Below are 13,767 nucleotides of genomic sequence, written 5' to 3'. Positions count from 1 at the left end.
AAATTGTGCATGCACAGACACGACCTCTAGCTAAACTTTTAAAGCTTTCCCTGCCAATTATTATTTTTCGCCAGTGATTTAAGATTAGTGATAAATTCGTATCACTAGACTCAACTTGCCTGTAAACCCCCCCCCCAAGAATTAAAAAGATTGAAACCATAAGCAATAGAAGAACTTGTACACTGATGAAGGGGGAAGGATGGTGGAAGGTGCAGAATGGGAGGGATGCTCTCCAAGAGGTGGGAAAATGGTTTGCGGGGACTGCAAGAATCTGAATGTTTTTGAATTACCTTTGGCTTGCAAGTGAAGCAAAGAGAAAACTGCCACAAAGCCACTCTCAGAAAACACAGGGAAACAGTGACCAGAAAGTGAAAGGAGCACTTAAGGGAGGAAAATCAATGCAGAACAACAACAACAAAAAAAACAAACGGACATGCATGGTGAAAGTGAGACAAAACACCCAGCCATAATAGGCCTAAGCCCAGTAGAAATCCAGGTAACAGTTTCCTCATTGCCTCTGAGTGCTCCAAGAAATGGTGTATTTCCGATCACAATAATTTCTCTTGATGCAAAGGGTGAGTGGGTGGGTACATGCATATGAAAAGGCAAAAGGAAGGAAGTGGCAAAGCCTCTTGTTGAAAATTTTGCCTGATCAGCTGAGGCAAGCTGCTGCCATTCTTCTGTTTTTGCACATCCAGGCTGTGGGGTGGCGACAAGAACACATTGGAAGAAATAAACACCAGCACAGAGAGATACTTGAATCTCAGCCCATCATCAGCCAAACTGTTCCCTTTCCAGTCAGGCTGTGCTGGAGTTCGTGCCTCGTTTTGTTCTCTTTGGCTGGAGTTCAGATAAGAACTTTGCAACAGCTGGAAAAGGCTGGAAGAAAGACTTTAACTCCCTTTCATGCTACATGCAGCTTCTTTTTTTTAAAGTCCCTTTTCCCTACCATCTGTACAGATTTAAACACCTGATTAGCCATTATTTTAAACAGTAAATCATGCAAGGGACCCATCTTCTGCCCTAGACTCTGAGCGCTCGGAGGGAAAAAAAAAGAAAACTCACTTTTTTTTTTTTTTTTAATAATGATTTTTTTTTATTTTTATAAAGATAGAAATATAATCATCATTTGAGAATATACGACCCCACATTGACGCCACAATGATATAAACTTTTGCCCAAAACTCTAAGAGCCATGAGTCTAAGAGCCGTCCACATTTCCACTACATTTAAAAAAAAAAAAAAAGGCCTGTTTAGATATACAAAAGAAAAGTTATTATTAGTCAACTTACTTGAGAGATCGTAGACCTCACATTAACTGCTTGATACAATCTAAGAGCTATCCTAGCAGATATTTCTAGGTTTGAGTTAGATGCTTAACATTAAACATTTCTTATAGCACAGTATGAGTTTTGGCCCTGTATCAATACCCTGATGAAGGGAGAGGAAAGTAGGGCTTTGCCTTAAAGATGTACAAAGAAAAAAAATTACAAAAGGATTTCATAATTTCTCCTTATCCTTAATACAGATACATCTACAAACCATTTATACTTCACCCATTCTAAGAGCCATCCTGACAGGTATAAGTTGAGAGCTTTGCATTTTCTACAGATCAATATGGGCTTTGGCCCTATAACAATACACCAATAATAAAAAAAATAATAAGGGGGGAAAGCCCCATTTTATATTTCCAACGCTAACGATTATATTACCTATATGCCTACTAAGAAAAAGAAACAAGAGAGAAAAAAGGCACTGCTTCCCCTTTTTCATAAAAGTAGCAATGTAGAATACAGTATATGTTGTTAATACAGAGAATAATAAGATTTCCAGGTTTAGATTAAATGCTTAACATTAAACATAAAACAATATAAGCTTTCAGTCTTCTATAGCTTCTCCTTATCCTTGGTTCTGATACATCTACAAAACAATTTATGCTTGACCCATTCTAAGAACCATCCTAACAGATATATTTTCAGATTTAAGTTGAAAGCTTAACATTAAACATTTTCTACAAGTCAGTGTAGGCTTTAGTCCTAGGACAATACACTAATAGAAGAAAGAAAAAATAAGGGGGGAGAACCCCATTTTACATTTTCAGCACTAATGATTATATTACCTATATGCCTACAAAAGAAAAGAGACAAAAAAAAAACAAGAGAGAAAGAGACACTGCTTCCCCTTTTTCATAAAAATGGAAATATAGAATACAGTATAACATTAATCATAAAACAATATGAGCTTTCGGTTTTCTTAAGGGGGTCTCATCTCGAGGCTTGCTACATCTTGTCGTTCCCGTAAAATTATATTCTGTCCCATAGGCCTTTGGCGTAGAAAGTGCAGTTGTACTCTTTCCCGCAGAGTATGCATCGATAAATCTTGAGGCCGTTGCACCTCCTGGACTCCAGTATCAATACAATTTTTTCCCCAGAGAGATCCTTTAAATCGGTTACTTTCACTGCAGATCCATATTTCTTTTGATTGATTTTTGTACACTGTTGCTTTGAGATGGCTGTATGTCTTTTTAAAAAGAGTGTCCTTATCTGGGCTGCAGAACTCCGGCATCCCATTTTCCGTCTCCAGAATTTCAGATTTCTCTTCTACTGTTGGTTTTCCACCTTGTTTAGAGCTGTCATCAGCCACTGTTATTGATCCATTATTCCTGTTAAAGACGTCTTCCTTGGCATCTTGGATCTCCTTGAAGATATGAATTTCAGATTTCTCTTCTGCTGTTGGTTTTCCACCTTGTTTAAAGCTGTCATCAGTCACTGTTATTAATCCATCATTCCTATTGAAGACTTCTTCCTTGCCATCTTGAATCTCCTTGGAGATATTTTTGATCAATCCATCTAAGAATACTTTGTAATCTTGGGTTTGTATCTCTATTAGATGAGCCAATCTTTTTAACATAGACATGATTTTGACTTTAAAAAAAACCGGCCTCAAACAATTTTACAAGTGGCCAGTAGAGGTCCTCTGTTTTATCCTCTAATGTTCCGGCACAGGCATGTGACGTATTGAAGTCAGTTAAGGCACAGAGTTCTCGTGAGATTTTCCCATTCACAGCTCTTATCTTCTTATCTTCGAAAACCAAAACAATTACAATAAGAGCTTTTGCCAATTAATTCGAGTTGATTTGAGTCCTTCTTCTGCTTAGTTAGGAGAATTAGCCTGCCTCATAACGAGGTGGCTTCAGGCAGAGCAGAGTAGGAGGAGGGGGGAAACAAAGGGCTTTGATGCAGGAAGAAAGACGAAGAAAAAAAAAAACCAGAGATACTTGCAGTAAATGATGTTTTGGAACTCAGCCGATGTCCTCCCCTCAGTTCAAAGCGTTCATTTGTGGTAAATCATCATGTAGGGTTGAAGCAGATACTTTAAGATTAAAGAAAGAAAAGAAAGTCCGAGGTAGAAAATGGCAGTCGTCCTCTGGACCTGGAACGCTGACAGCCTATAATCCAGGGAGATATACTCCCTAAAGGATTGGAGACGGCCCCAAGAACTTCCTGGGTAGAAAGGTGAGGTGGGGTTTGCGTACCCCTCCTCTTTTCTGCCAATTGCTTGCACAATTGACCCCTGTCAGGCTTCAGAGATAGCAGAGCAGATGCCCTGCCACCCTCTCAGGACGACATCTTTAGCCACACCTGAAAACTCACTTTTTGTGCTTTTATGCACTGCAAAAGAATCTGAGGAACATTTTTGCTTTCTCCAATACACTGAACTGCTGATTTCCCTTTAGCTGAGGCTCCTGTGACACTGGCTTGGCTGGCTGGTTGGTTTTTTGCACTAAAGCGCACACTGTTTTGCAGAATCACACACAGCAATCCCCCTCCAGAACCAGGTGGCTTTCAAGGATACTGCTGGATTCTCATAGTCTCCCATGTCTGTTCTGCTTGTCATAGGGTTTGAACACTCTTCCATACAGAAACTTTCCTCTGCTTCTAGAGCAGTGGTTCCCAACTCCCGGTCCAGAGACCGGGACCAGTCCGTGGACCAGTCAGCACCAAGCCGCAGCTCCTCCTCATTCTCCTCCCCGGCTGCTGCCTTGGGGGCTGCCCTGCCACTCTGCTGCAGGCTCACCTTTGATGCTTTCCAGCGGCCGCCATGGCTGGGGCTCCCCTCGGCATGGCACTGTGCAGCTGCTGCTGGCAGCGCCCCCCAGTGGGCGGTGGGAAGTCAGGGGCGCCGGTGGGAAAGCAAGCGGAGCAGGGGCTCAGGCAGCGGCAGCGACGATGTCCTTCAGCAAAAGACTACCCTCCCCCCAGGCCTCAGTAAAATTGTCAAGCATTGACCGGTCCCTGGTGATAAAAAGGTTGGGGACCACTGTTCTAGAATATTACAGTTCTAGCCTGTATTTCAGATGGATAGATTTTTTTTTCTTCTGTAGGAAGAATCTTTCCATCGTGTAACCCACCACAACTTCAATTTAAAGAGTATTAGCCTAGTGCAGGTCAATGATTGTCCTCATTGCAATTAGGGTGAACTAATTCAGGTTCTGAGTGGAAACACAGAATTGTAGGCTGCTCAGAGCCAAAGACAACAAGTGGCCCATTGAAGACCCTGATGGTATGAACCAAAATGCTGAACGGTGGCAAAGCAATAAATGAACATTCGGGTCAGATCTTTTCAGGGCAGGGCTGTGGAAACACGTCCCTGTAGCTAAGTCCCCTGATAACTGCTTGCTTGCTGCATTTTTAGATGTATTGGCCTGGTAAATTCTATTAGCTGCTGCAACCAGCATAGTTCAGATAGTGGCTGTAAAGGGAATGCTCATGAGCAGATCCTGAAGGTAACTTATGTGAATGGTGTAGGATCCAGAAGCTGGCAACACTGTGCAGAGATGGTTTGGAAACACATGGGAATCGGGATCACAGGGGTCCAGTTGGATAAGTCATCTTTTCATGCAGGCAGGGGATGTGCATTCTCTCCCTCTTGTCCAACGGCGGTTGTTGCTCTATTAATTCCTTAATAGAATTCCTTGAGAGCCAGTTTGGTGTAGTGGTTAGGAGTGCGGACTTCTAATCTGGCACGCCGGGTTCGATTCTGCACTCCCCCACATGCAGCCAGCTGGGTGACCTTGGGCTTGCCATGGCGCTGATAAAACTGTTCTGACCGAGCAGCGATATCAGGGCTCTCTCAGCCTCACCCAAGTCACAGGGTGTCTGTTATGGGAGAGGAATGGGAAGGCGACTGTAAGCCTCTTTCAGCCTCTGTCGGGTAGGGAAAAGCAGCATATAAGAACCAACTCTTCTTCTTTTTCTTCTTTTTTTTCTTCTTCTTCAATGGCAATAGTTCGATTAATCAGGTGAGGAGAATGGGATTTCTCTACTTGGCAAATTTCATTCATCTTTACATTTTCACTTTATTCTTTTTTGTAAGCTCCCATGCATCACCAGTCCTCTCTGACTATCAAAAGTGTATGTGAGAGTCACTATAAGAGTACTGTGTGGAAAAGTGCTATCTCCCTTGTTTCCTGCAGTTAGGCATGAAGAAATTCAGAAAAGTTCCACTTCTCCCTGCAGTTTTCCTTTGTTTTGCCGGCACCAAAAGGTCATGAAGCCTGCAAGGTGATACAATCTACTTATGAACCCCTTGCCTGCAGATTACCTTTGTCACTGCATAAAACAGAGGCAGGTGCACTCTGTCAATAAATTGGAAAGGTAAATCAAATTACTAAGGGGGAGGAGTTCCAAATCAGGGTCACCTGCCAAACTGAACTGGTAAAAATTACTTCCCCTTTCTCCATATGCAGCTAGCTGGGTGACCTTTGGCTAGTCACAGTCCTGTTAGAGCTGTTCTCACCAAGCTGTCAGAGCTCCCTCAGCCTCATCTACTTCACAAGGTGTCTGTTGTGGGGAAAGGAGGGGAAGTCACTTTGAGACTCATTCAGGTCATGAAAACCAGGGTATAAAAACCAAGTATTCTTCTTCTTCTTGTCTCGCATCCCTTTAGCCATGGCCATCCCCAGTAGGTACCCAGAGGAAAGGAAGAACAACAAGAACTAAGGCTGCATCAGGAAACAAAGCCGTGCCAGCCTGGGCCCCAGTTTCCCTTCCTCTCTGGGTGGCCTGCCTGACTGTACAACTTTCCTTGGTTGAAAAGCACACCCTACTTCCTGTCCAATAGCTCTTGCTCTCCAAACCAACACCTGCATGAACATGACAGTCAGCCAATCAAAGCAAGCATTCAAACAGAGAGGTATTCCTCAGCACCCCCGCCAATGCAAACCCTTCCGAGCCAGCAGGATTGCAAAGGCTGCTGGGAGCTGTGTTCCACCTCTCAGCAAAACAATAGGTGAACTGTTCTGGCTGCAATGCGTGTGTGTATATGTATATATATATATATACATATATATATAAAAACATATAGCATATCCACCCCTTTGCTGCCCAGGCCCTCACATCAGATCAGCTTCCTATATTGCCTTGTGGTAATTGTTCTGCATATCAAAGGGTGTTCCTTTTGCAGCCCCCCCCCCCGAGAAGTGAAGAGGAGCCTCTCAGAATAGGTCAGCAAGTTATAGACAATCTTTGACTACACTAGGAAAAGTGAAACAAAATTACACCTGACAACTTTCTATTCCGAGCAGAAAAGTATTATTTTCTTACTCACTTTCTTACTTAGGATAATGCACTTTCCGTGTGCTTTGGCAGCTGGATTTTCCTGTGCGGAACAGGAACATCTACTTCTAAAGTGCATTGAAATTGCATTACCTATTGTGTGCAGAATAGGCCTCAGTATCTCACTGTGGTGGTATCATGTGGAATTATCCCATTTCATCCTCACAACAGGATGTGAGGTAGGCTAGGCTGAGAAATCATGACTTACCTAAAGGAACCTGGAAATCTGAGCCCAGGTCTCCCCAATCACGCACCCCACTAACAGCATAGCACTGCTTCACCTCTGACGGTGGGTGGGACGGTAATGCCATAGTTATGATGCACTCGCTGCCCTTGCGAACCTCAGTCTCGGCCATGTGACGAAGAAGACTTGGCAGCTGCTGATGTCTGGCGCAGTCTGTGCCAGCAGGCCCTTTCTGCATACACATCTTACTTCTGATTATTACTGAATTCACGTTGCTGTACTTAGACTTTAAGTGCAGCTATTTTTAAAACATAAGCTGTTCAAAAGCAAAAACTAATCAGCCGAATCGGCATAAATTAGCGTCAGAACTCAGAAGGTGGGGGGGGGGCACATTTAAGGTTTGGCCCATTCTGTGAGGGGAAAAAATTGGTGCCCAAACCCAGGATCACAACAGGGACCATTTCTGCTTCAGCCTAGTGCCCTCTGAAACTCAGGGCAGAAAAATGACACTGCCTCCATGCCAATTATGTGAGGAAAAAAATACTGTCCAACCTAGGATCGAACCAGGGATCTTCTGTTCTTCAACCTAACCTCCTCCAAAATTAATTATTGATTGTACTGATTGTCAGGGAAGACAAACAAGATATAAAGCTTTTCCTGATTTTTTTTTTTGAAATCTGAAATCTAAATCTTGCAAGGGAGCAATGTATCAACAGACTGATCCCTCTTCTATTTTTTTTTTAATGAAACGGACAAGATTGGAAAAGTAAGCACTGAAGGAGGGAGAACCTCTTCTTACAATTTGAAAAACCATGCCCCGCATGAAACTGACCAATAAGGGGAGACCAACCATGCCATACAATGTGAGTGGTAGAGGGGTGGCCTCCCAGAGGTGGGAAAAGTGGGCAGGAGACAGAATACAATGGAATTGTTATGCTTTGCTTTTGGAGCATAGAAAGGGAGAAAACCGCAATAATATCACTTAAAAGGATCCCTGGAGATATAGAGAACAGAAAATGAATGAGCAACATCCATGCAGAAGGAAAAAAGAAAGACTGACCCACCTGTGAAACGAAAGTGAAAATATACCTGATGGGAATGCATGGTAAAAACGAAGGAAAACACCAGTGAATAAAAGGCTGCAGTTTGGGTATATTGGGCTGTAGCTGTTGAGCAATACAGGAGTGTATCTGTCTCTAAATAGATACGTACACAAGCTACAGATTTAATTGTTTTTATGTAATATATGATAATTCCCTTGCAGAAAACTCCAGGGAATTGTAGTTTGGTGAGGGGCTAGGAATGTACGAGATCCCTAATCTCCAAACACCTTCACAATTCCTAGGGTTCCAAAGTTTAAGAAGCTGTTTCCACCTAAAGTCTGTGGGTAGAGAGAGACCTCCCTCCACCATGGTACTGATAAAACCACTTCTGGATGGTGGTAGGGAATGCCATTGCCTCTTTGTTACTTAGCAATTGTCACAAGAGGGACTGCTATTCTGTGGCCTAGCCACTACTCCTAATGAAGACCTAGCTTTCATGGCTCACTAGCAACAACTTCTTACTCCCTTCTTTCCTCATCCATCCACTTCACCACCACTATGATATAGAATGGCGCAAGCTTATTGGTGCCTGGCAACCAGTGCTGGGAGAAACAGCTTGCCAGCTTCCCAATCACCTAGCAACTACTAATGGAGCTAAAACATCTTCTCAAAAACTATGGCTGCCATTATAGAAGTAATGCCTAAGTTATTCTGGGATCTGGGTAACTGAACTTATAAGACAATCTTAGAAACCGTTACAGCATCACACAAGGGGGAGAGTTTCCCATTTACCCACGCAGAATAAGGAATTATCTACCTCTGCATCCCACATTTCTTACCTCGAGGAACTGAGGAGCAGAATGCCCCCCCCCCAGTGATGTTCTGGAAATTTCTAGGTAGCTTACAGCATCACACAGAAGTGACATCATATCCTCCGCAAATTCTACCCTCACTTAGGTAAAGGTAAAGGTAAAGCTATCCCCTGTGCAAGCACTGGGTCATGTCTGACCCTTGGGGTGATGCCCTCTAGCGTTTTCATGGCAGACTCAATACGGGGTGGTTTGCCAGTGCCTTCCCCAGTCATTACCGTTTACCCACCAGCAAGCTGGGTACTCATTTTACCGACCTCGGAGGGATGGAAGGCTGAGTCAACCTTGAGCTGGCTGCTGGGATTGAACTCCCAGCCTCATGGGCAGAGCTTTCAGACTGCATGTCTGCTGTCTTACCACTCTGCGCCACAAGAGGCTCAAGACCCTCACTTAACTGCCCCCCAAATCTAGCATTTCCTGAGACAGTGCTGGGAAACACACAAAGATGACCATGTTCAGAGTTCAGGGACAAGAAGCTTCTGCCCACACATGCATACATCTGAACACTACTTACCTATGTACTGTCCTTTGCCTTCCCGGAATGGAGGACCAAGAGGTCCTTTCACCACAGGCTGCATGTATTTGATCTGTGCATAGCCCCCTCCTGTTCCCCCTCCAGCTGCTGTGGAGATGCCCACCACCACCAGGAGCAATGGTGTCATTTCAGGGAACATCATGGTTTTCTTGCTCGTCTCTCTGCAGACAAAGGACAGTGTGATTATAAGGCTGTTAGAAAATGAACACATTCATATGTCTAATACAGTATTCTTTATGCAGGCTGGCAGCAGCTCTCCACGGTCCCAGGGAAGAAGTCTCCAATGTCACCTACCATCTCTTAAGTGAAGTTGCTAGCAACTGAACCTGGGAACTTCTGCGTGCCAAACAGACGTTCCACCATTGAGCCACCAAACGAGAAAGGTATGGAGTTTTTCACAATGCACATTTAAAAATAAAATTGCTACTTCGCTAACTCAACTCTGAGTCCTAGAGTTTGAAGGGGTTTGATAGGTCATCTAGTCCAACCCACAGAGCAGGAAATCCAAAGCTAGAACATTCCAACTTTTGCTTGGTCTTATTTATTTATTTCACGTTATTTATAGTCCACTTTTCACATATGGACTCAAAGTAGATTATACATAGTGAGCCAGTAAAATCAACAAAACATGACATTCAATAATGGATGCATCAGGACACTAGAAGTCTGAAGCCTCCAGAAAGAAACAGAAGCATAGCATAAGCATTAACATGACACATTAATCAGTACAGAATTTACATTATAGGATCCTGCTTATATATAGCAGTACAGACCACAAGATTCAATAACTTATTCAAGTAGGTTTGTAAAACTATTTTGTACAGTGCAACCTTATTGCCTGCACAGTAAAGCCCTCCTGAACAGTTCAGTTTTGCAGAAGGCCAGGACAGTGGGAGCTTTTCTGACCTCCTCAGGTGGGATCTACAATGGAAAAAGAAAATATACAGGCAGTTGCTGACCGCCCATTTACAGGATGGCACCTGCAGAATCCCCTGCTGACAAGAGCAGAGTTATCATGATTGAGCATAGAAAGGGCAACCAAGGGAGGGTCTGTAGAATGGGAATAATATGCATTCTTCACTTAGCTCCTGCTTATAGTTGAACTGTGAAAAGGTCCAAAGTAGTGGCTGAACAATAAACAGTCTAAGGCCTATTCTGCATACATTGGATAATGCACTTCCAAAGTGCTTTTGCAGCTGGATTTCCCAGTGCAGAACAGGATATTCTGCTTCTAAAGTGCACTAAAAGTGCATTATCCAATGTGTGCAGAATCGGTCTAGGTTTCAGAGTACGCTTTTTTCTTTATCGTATGAATTAATGCTCAAACAACAGATACATTTACAGATAAACAGTAAATCAACCTTCAGATGTCTTGGGTGATACAAATCAAAGTGCAAAAGGGTGTTTCTATTAGTAGGTTTCTTATTTTTGAGATGACACATTCTATTACTGGAAACTAGATAGATAATTTTCATGGCAATTTTGAGGTATGCAGAATGGGGGGGGTAGCTCATAAAGGATTTAAGTTTCCAATATGGGTGTATACTTTTATAATTTTCATTTCATTATTTAATGAATGCCACTGAAGAAAATGCTAACATAGAAAACAAGAGTTTAATACAGAACCTCGTTTTGGCGTTTGGCTTCTGTTGTTTGAGAATTTATTAACTAAAGTATTCACTAAAGTATTGAATATTTATACACTAAAGAAAGAAGTGGACTTTGAAATTTAGACTGTTTATTGTACAACCACTACATCGGACCTTTTCTTTGTTCTTCTCTCTGTGGGCTGAATATGACTTCTTTTTTGGACTTGTATAATTGAACTGTGGCGTTCTTACTCTAAAAGAGCTCTTCCCAATGTTCACCCAAACTCTGCCCTCTTAGAATCATAGAGTTGGCAATGCCATATTTTGGACCCACGAGTACCTTCTAATCATGACTCTGGAAGCCATAGAATGGCCCTCCCAGTCTGTGGGTGAACTGTGTTACCCTAGGTGCTATCAAGCCCGCATGTTCTCAGTCACTGAAGGATGGAGGGGGATGTGTTGAAATCTTATATAAAGCCTCAGTTTTCCTTGGCATCACTTGTACCAATGAAGGCTTGAATCAGTACTGTTGAGGGTTTGGAATAGTAAACTGGGTCACATCGAATCTAAATGTAGACAACTGAGAATCTTGTCCTTCAGTTTAGAATTCAAGGCTGTAACATTTATTTTAATGGCTTAAGCCATTCAAATAATTTGTTCCCCATTCAATCTGAAGTCCTCACGTGGAGAATCAGGTGAGGGATCCCCAACCATGTCATCAGGGACGTCACTGAAGCTGAAGCCAATTCACAGTGAGAGATGAGAGAATATGTCTCAGGTTCCTGGTAAGGTTGAAATGCAGACTCAGTAGGCTGTTTCAGGAGATGGCCTTGGGATAAGTTCAGATCCCCAACCTGGTGATGATCCCCCTAAATAGGCTGGTAACATCATATATCTTTGGGTAGGTCCCCCTGGGTGCCAAAGTACTGGGTGTCTGAATTTAGCTGAGGATCCTGGCTATTCAGTTGGAATCTGTGAAGGCCTTGTACTAATTTCCAAGAATGAAGCCAGTCCCTCCAAATGTGGAAACAGGGTCCTGGGAGGAGTCTGTGTTTGTTGAGGGCTTGATCTAGAGTAGGCATTGGATTGGGTCTGTGTCTTGGACCCAAGGTTCTTTCTGTTTTTCTGTTTTGCCCTTTTGTGGCATTTAGGAGGCTCATAATGAGAATGGTGTTGTATTGCAAAGCTTGTCCCTGGGGAGGAATACCTTGATTTCTTTGCTTCTGGAACAACTGATGAAGCTCTCTTCTGTGACACAACATATGTTTTAGATCAAGGTCCCACATGGACAGACTGAACTGATAGGATTCGGTTTAGGAGCTGTTGTGAGTGGAACCATCAATGAAATAGAGCCTGATGGAACCAACGTGGGTGGGTCCGAAACCAACACAGCCCTTTTCCAGAGTGCCACTTTTAAGCAGGAAGCTCTGTCCAAGTGAGCTTTCACCAGCTTTCCAAAGAAGTACACGGCCCAGCTTAGCAGTATGTGGGTTTAACCCAAGCACAAAAGGCATAACAAATGCTCATCAGAAGTAGTCATCTTGATAGAACACGAAGTGTATTTCTTAAACAAGGCCTTGGTCACCATCGTATAATGATACAATCTCACTTAAAACATTGAAGAAAAACACTCCCAAGTAGGAGAAAGTCTCTAAAAACTCATTACCAGAAATCAGGCAAAGAAAAGACCTGAAGGAATTTTCCAAGAACCTTTCCCAACCATAACAATAGCTAGGTACATCTGCCTTATGTGGTAGCTAAAAGGAACTATGGGAAAGGGGTGGTCTGCCTGCAGAGCATGTGATGCCCATGGCATGAAAAGTCATGCATCTGCCAGAAGTTTTTAGCTAGGAATAAAATGTCTGTGGCTGGCTTGTGCAGATGCAGTCTCAATATAGGGCTTCATCAGAAGACAGAAGACAATTTTGTCTTATCCTGCGGAACAGCAGAGAGCAAGACTTTGTCCTCTTCCTAGTGTCAGCCCTTCAGGGGTCTGAAGAACATAATCATGCTCCCCTCTCCAGTATAAATTGAAGGATTTGTGTGTTATTTTTCTGCCAATGGAGTCATATCAGCAAACATTTCCCTTCCCCTACACCCATCAAACTCCCTTTCCACACAACTATTAAAGAGAGGTAACAACCTTCCTTTTGTTAGGAATATTAGGAATGAGCCTAAGAAGTGTGAGTACATCTCAAATACTTATCTGGCTCCTGGCCTGGGAAAAGGTCCATTCAGGAATGAATAGATCAGGTCAGTCAGGGCAAAGCTGTCCAAGCACATAGGCCTCTAAAATAAAAGACCCTCCTCCAAATCCTTTCCTGGGGGATTCCTCCACCACCTGCCCTTCCTTGACTGAAAAAAGAAGAAAGGAAATGCCCGGGTGAGATTTGTTGTCACTTCTCTCAACTGACCAGGATTTCCTCTAACCCAAAAACAAAAAAGCAAGTGTGCTGGGTATTTGGCTCTCGAAAAATGTCTCCACTTCCGAAGCCAGGGTCTCACTGAGCGGCCTTTGAAATCCTCTAGCTTAAAGAGGGGGCGTGAAAAACCCCTGTAGCGTTTGGCAGCTTGAAAAATTAATATGTCAGAGACACAATTCCCTCACTCGGAGCTCCGCCAAGTGCTAGTAATTCTCTACCGTGGTGCTTCTTAAAACGTCAACCCGAGTTTGTTTGGTCAAGTACTTATGAGGAACCTTGACTGTTTATGATGCTTGGTAATGCCAGATTTTGGCTAGAGTGCCCACGTGTGTAAAATTAAAGAGCCTTCTATAAACACAGCTTCCCCCCTTCTTGCAACATTTTCCAAGGCACCGGGTTCAAACGTGGACCGTATGAAGCGAAAAAAACCCGGTTTAATGTCTGACAGGTCTAATGATGCAGAACGGCAAAAAAGCACTGTGGACTAATTGAACCGCAATCGCCGTT

At 43.1% G+C, this 13,767-nt stretch overlaps 1 protein-coding gene across 3 annotated transcripts in view; it reads right to left on the bottom strand.

The window, feature by feature from the left end:
• Nucleotides 1-13,767, bottom strand: part of COL8A2 (collagen type VIII alpha 2 chain) — a 167,398-nt gene that overhangs the window by 13,771 nt on the left and 139,860 nt on the right. For all 3 annotated transcript variants that reach the window (XM_077337546.1, XM_077337544.1, XM_077337547.1), the window contains one exon: nucleotides 9,228-9,409. In XM_077337546.1, coding sequence (XP_077193661.1) covers nucleotides 9,228-9,390 — 163 coding nt within the window. In that variant the 5' untranslated portion in view covers nucleotides 9,391-9,409. The remainder of the gene's footprint in view (nucleotides 1-9,227; nucleotides 9,410-13,767) is intronic.

Source organism: Paroedura picta, chromosome 5 (genome assembly GCF_049243985.1).
Source record: "Paroedura picta isolate Pp20150507F chromosome 5, Ppicta_v3.0, whole genome shotgun sequence".
NCBI classification, from domain to species: domain Eukaryota; kingdom Metazoa; phylum Chordata; class Lepidosauria; order Squamata; family Gekkonidae; genus Paroedura; species Paroedura picta.
Note: the sequence above shows the minus strand (reverse complement) of the source record. Positions and strands in the feature narration are given on the sequence as shown.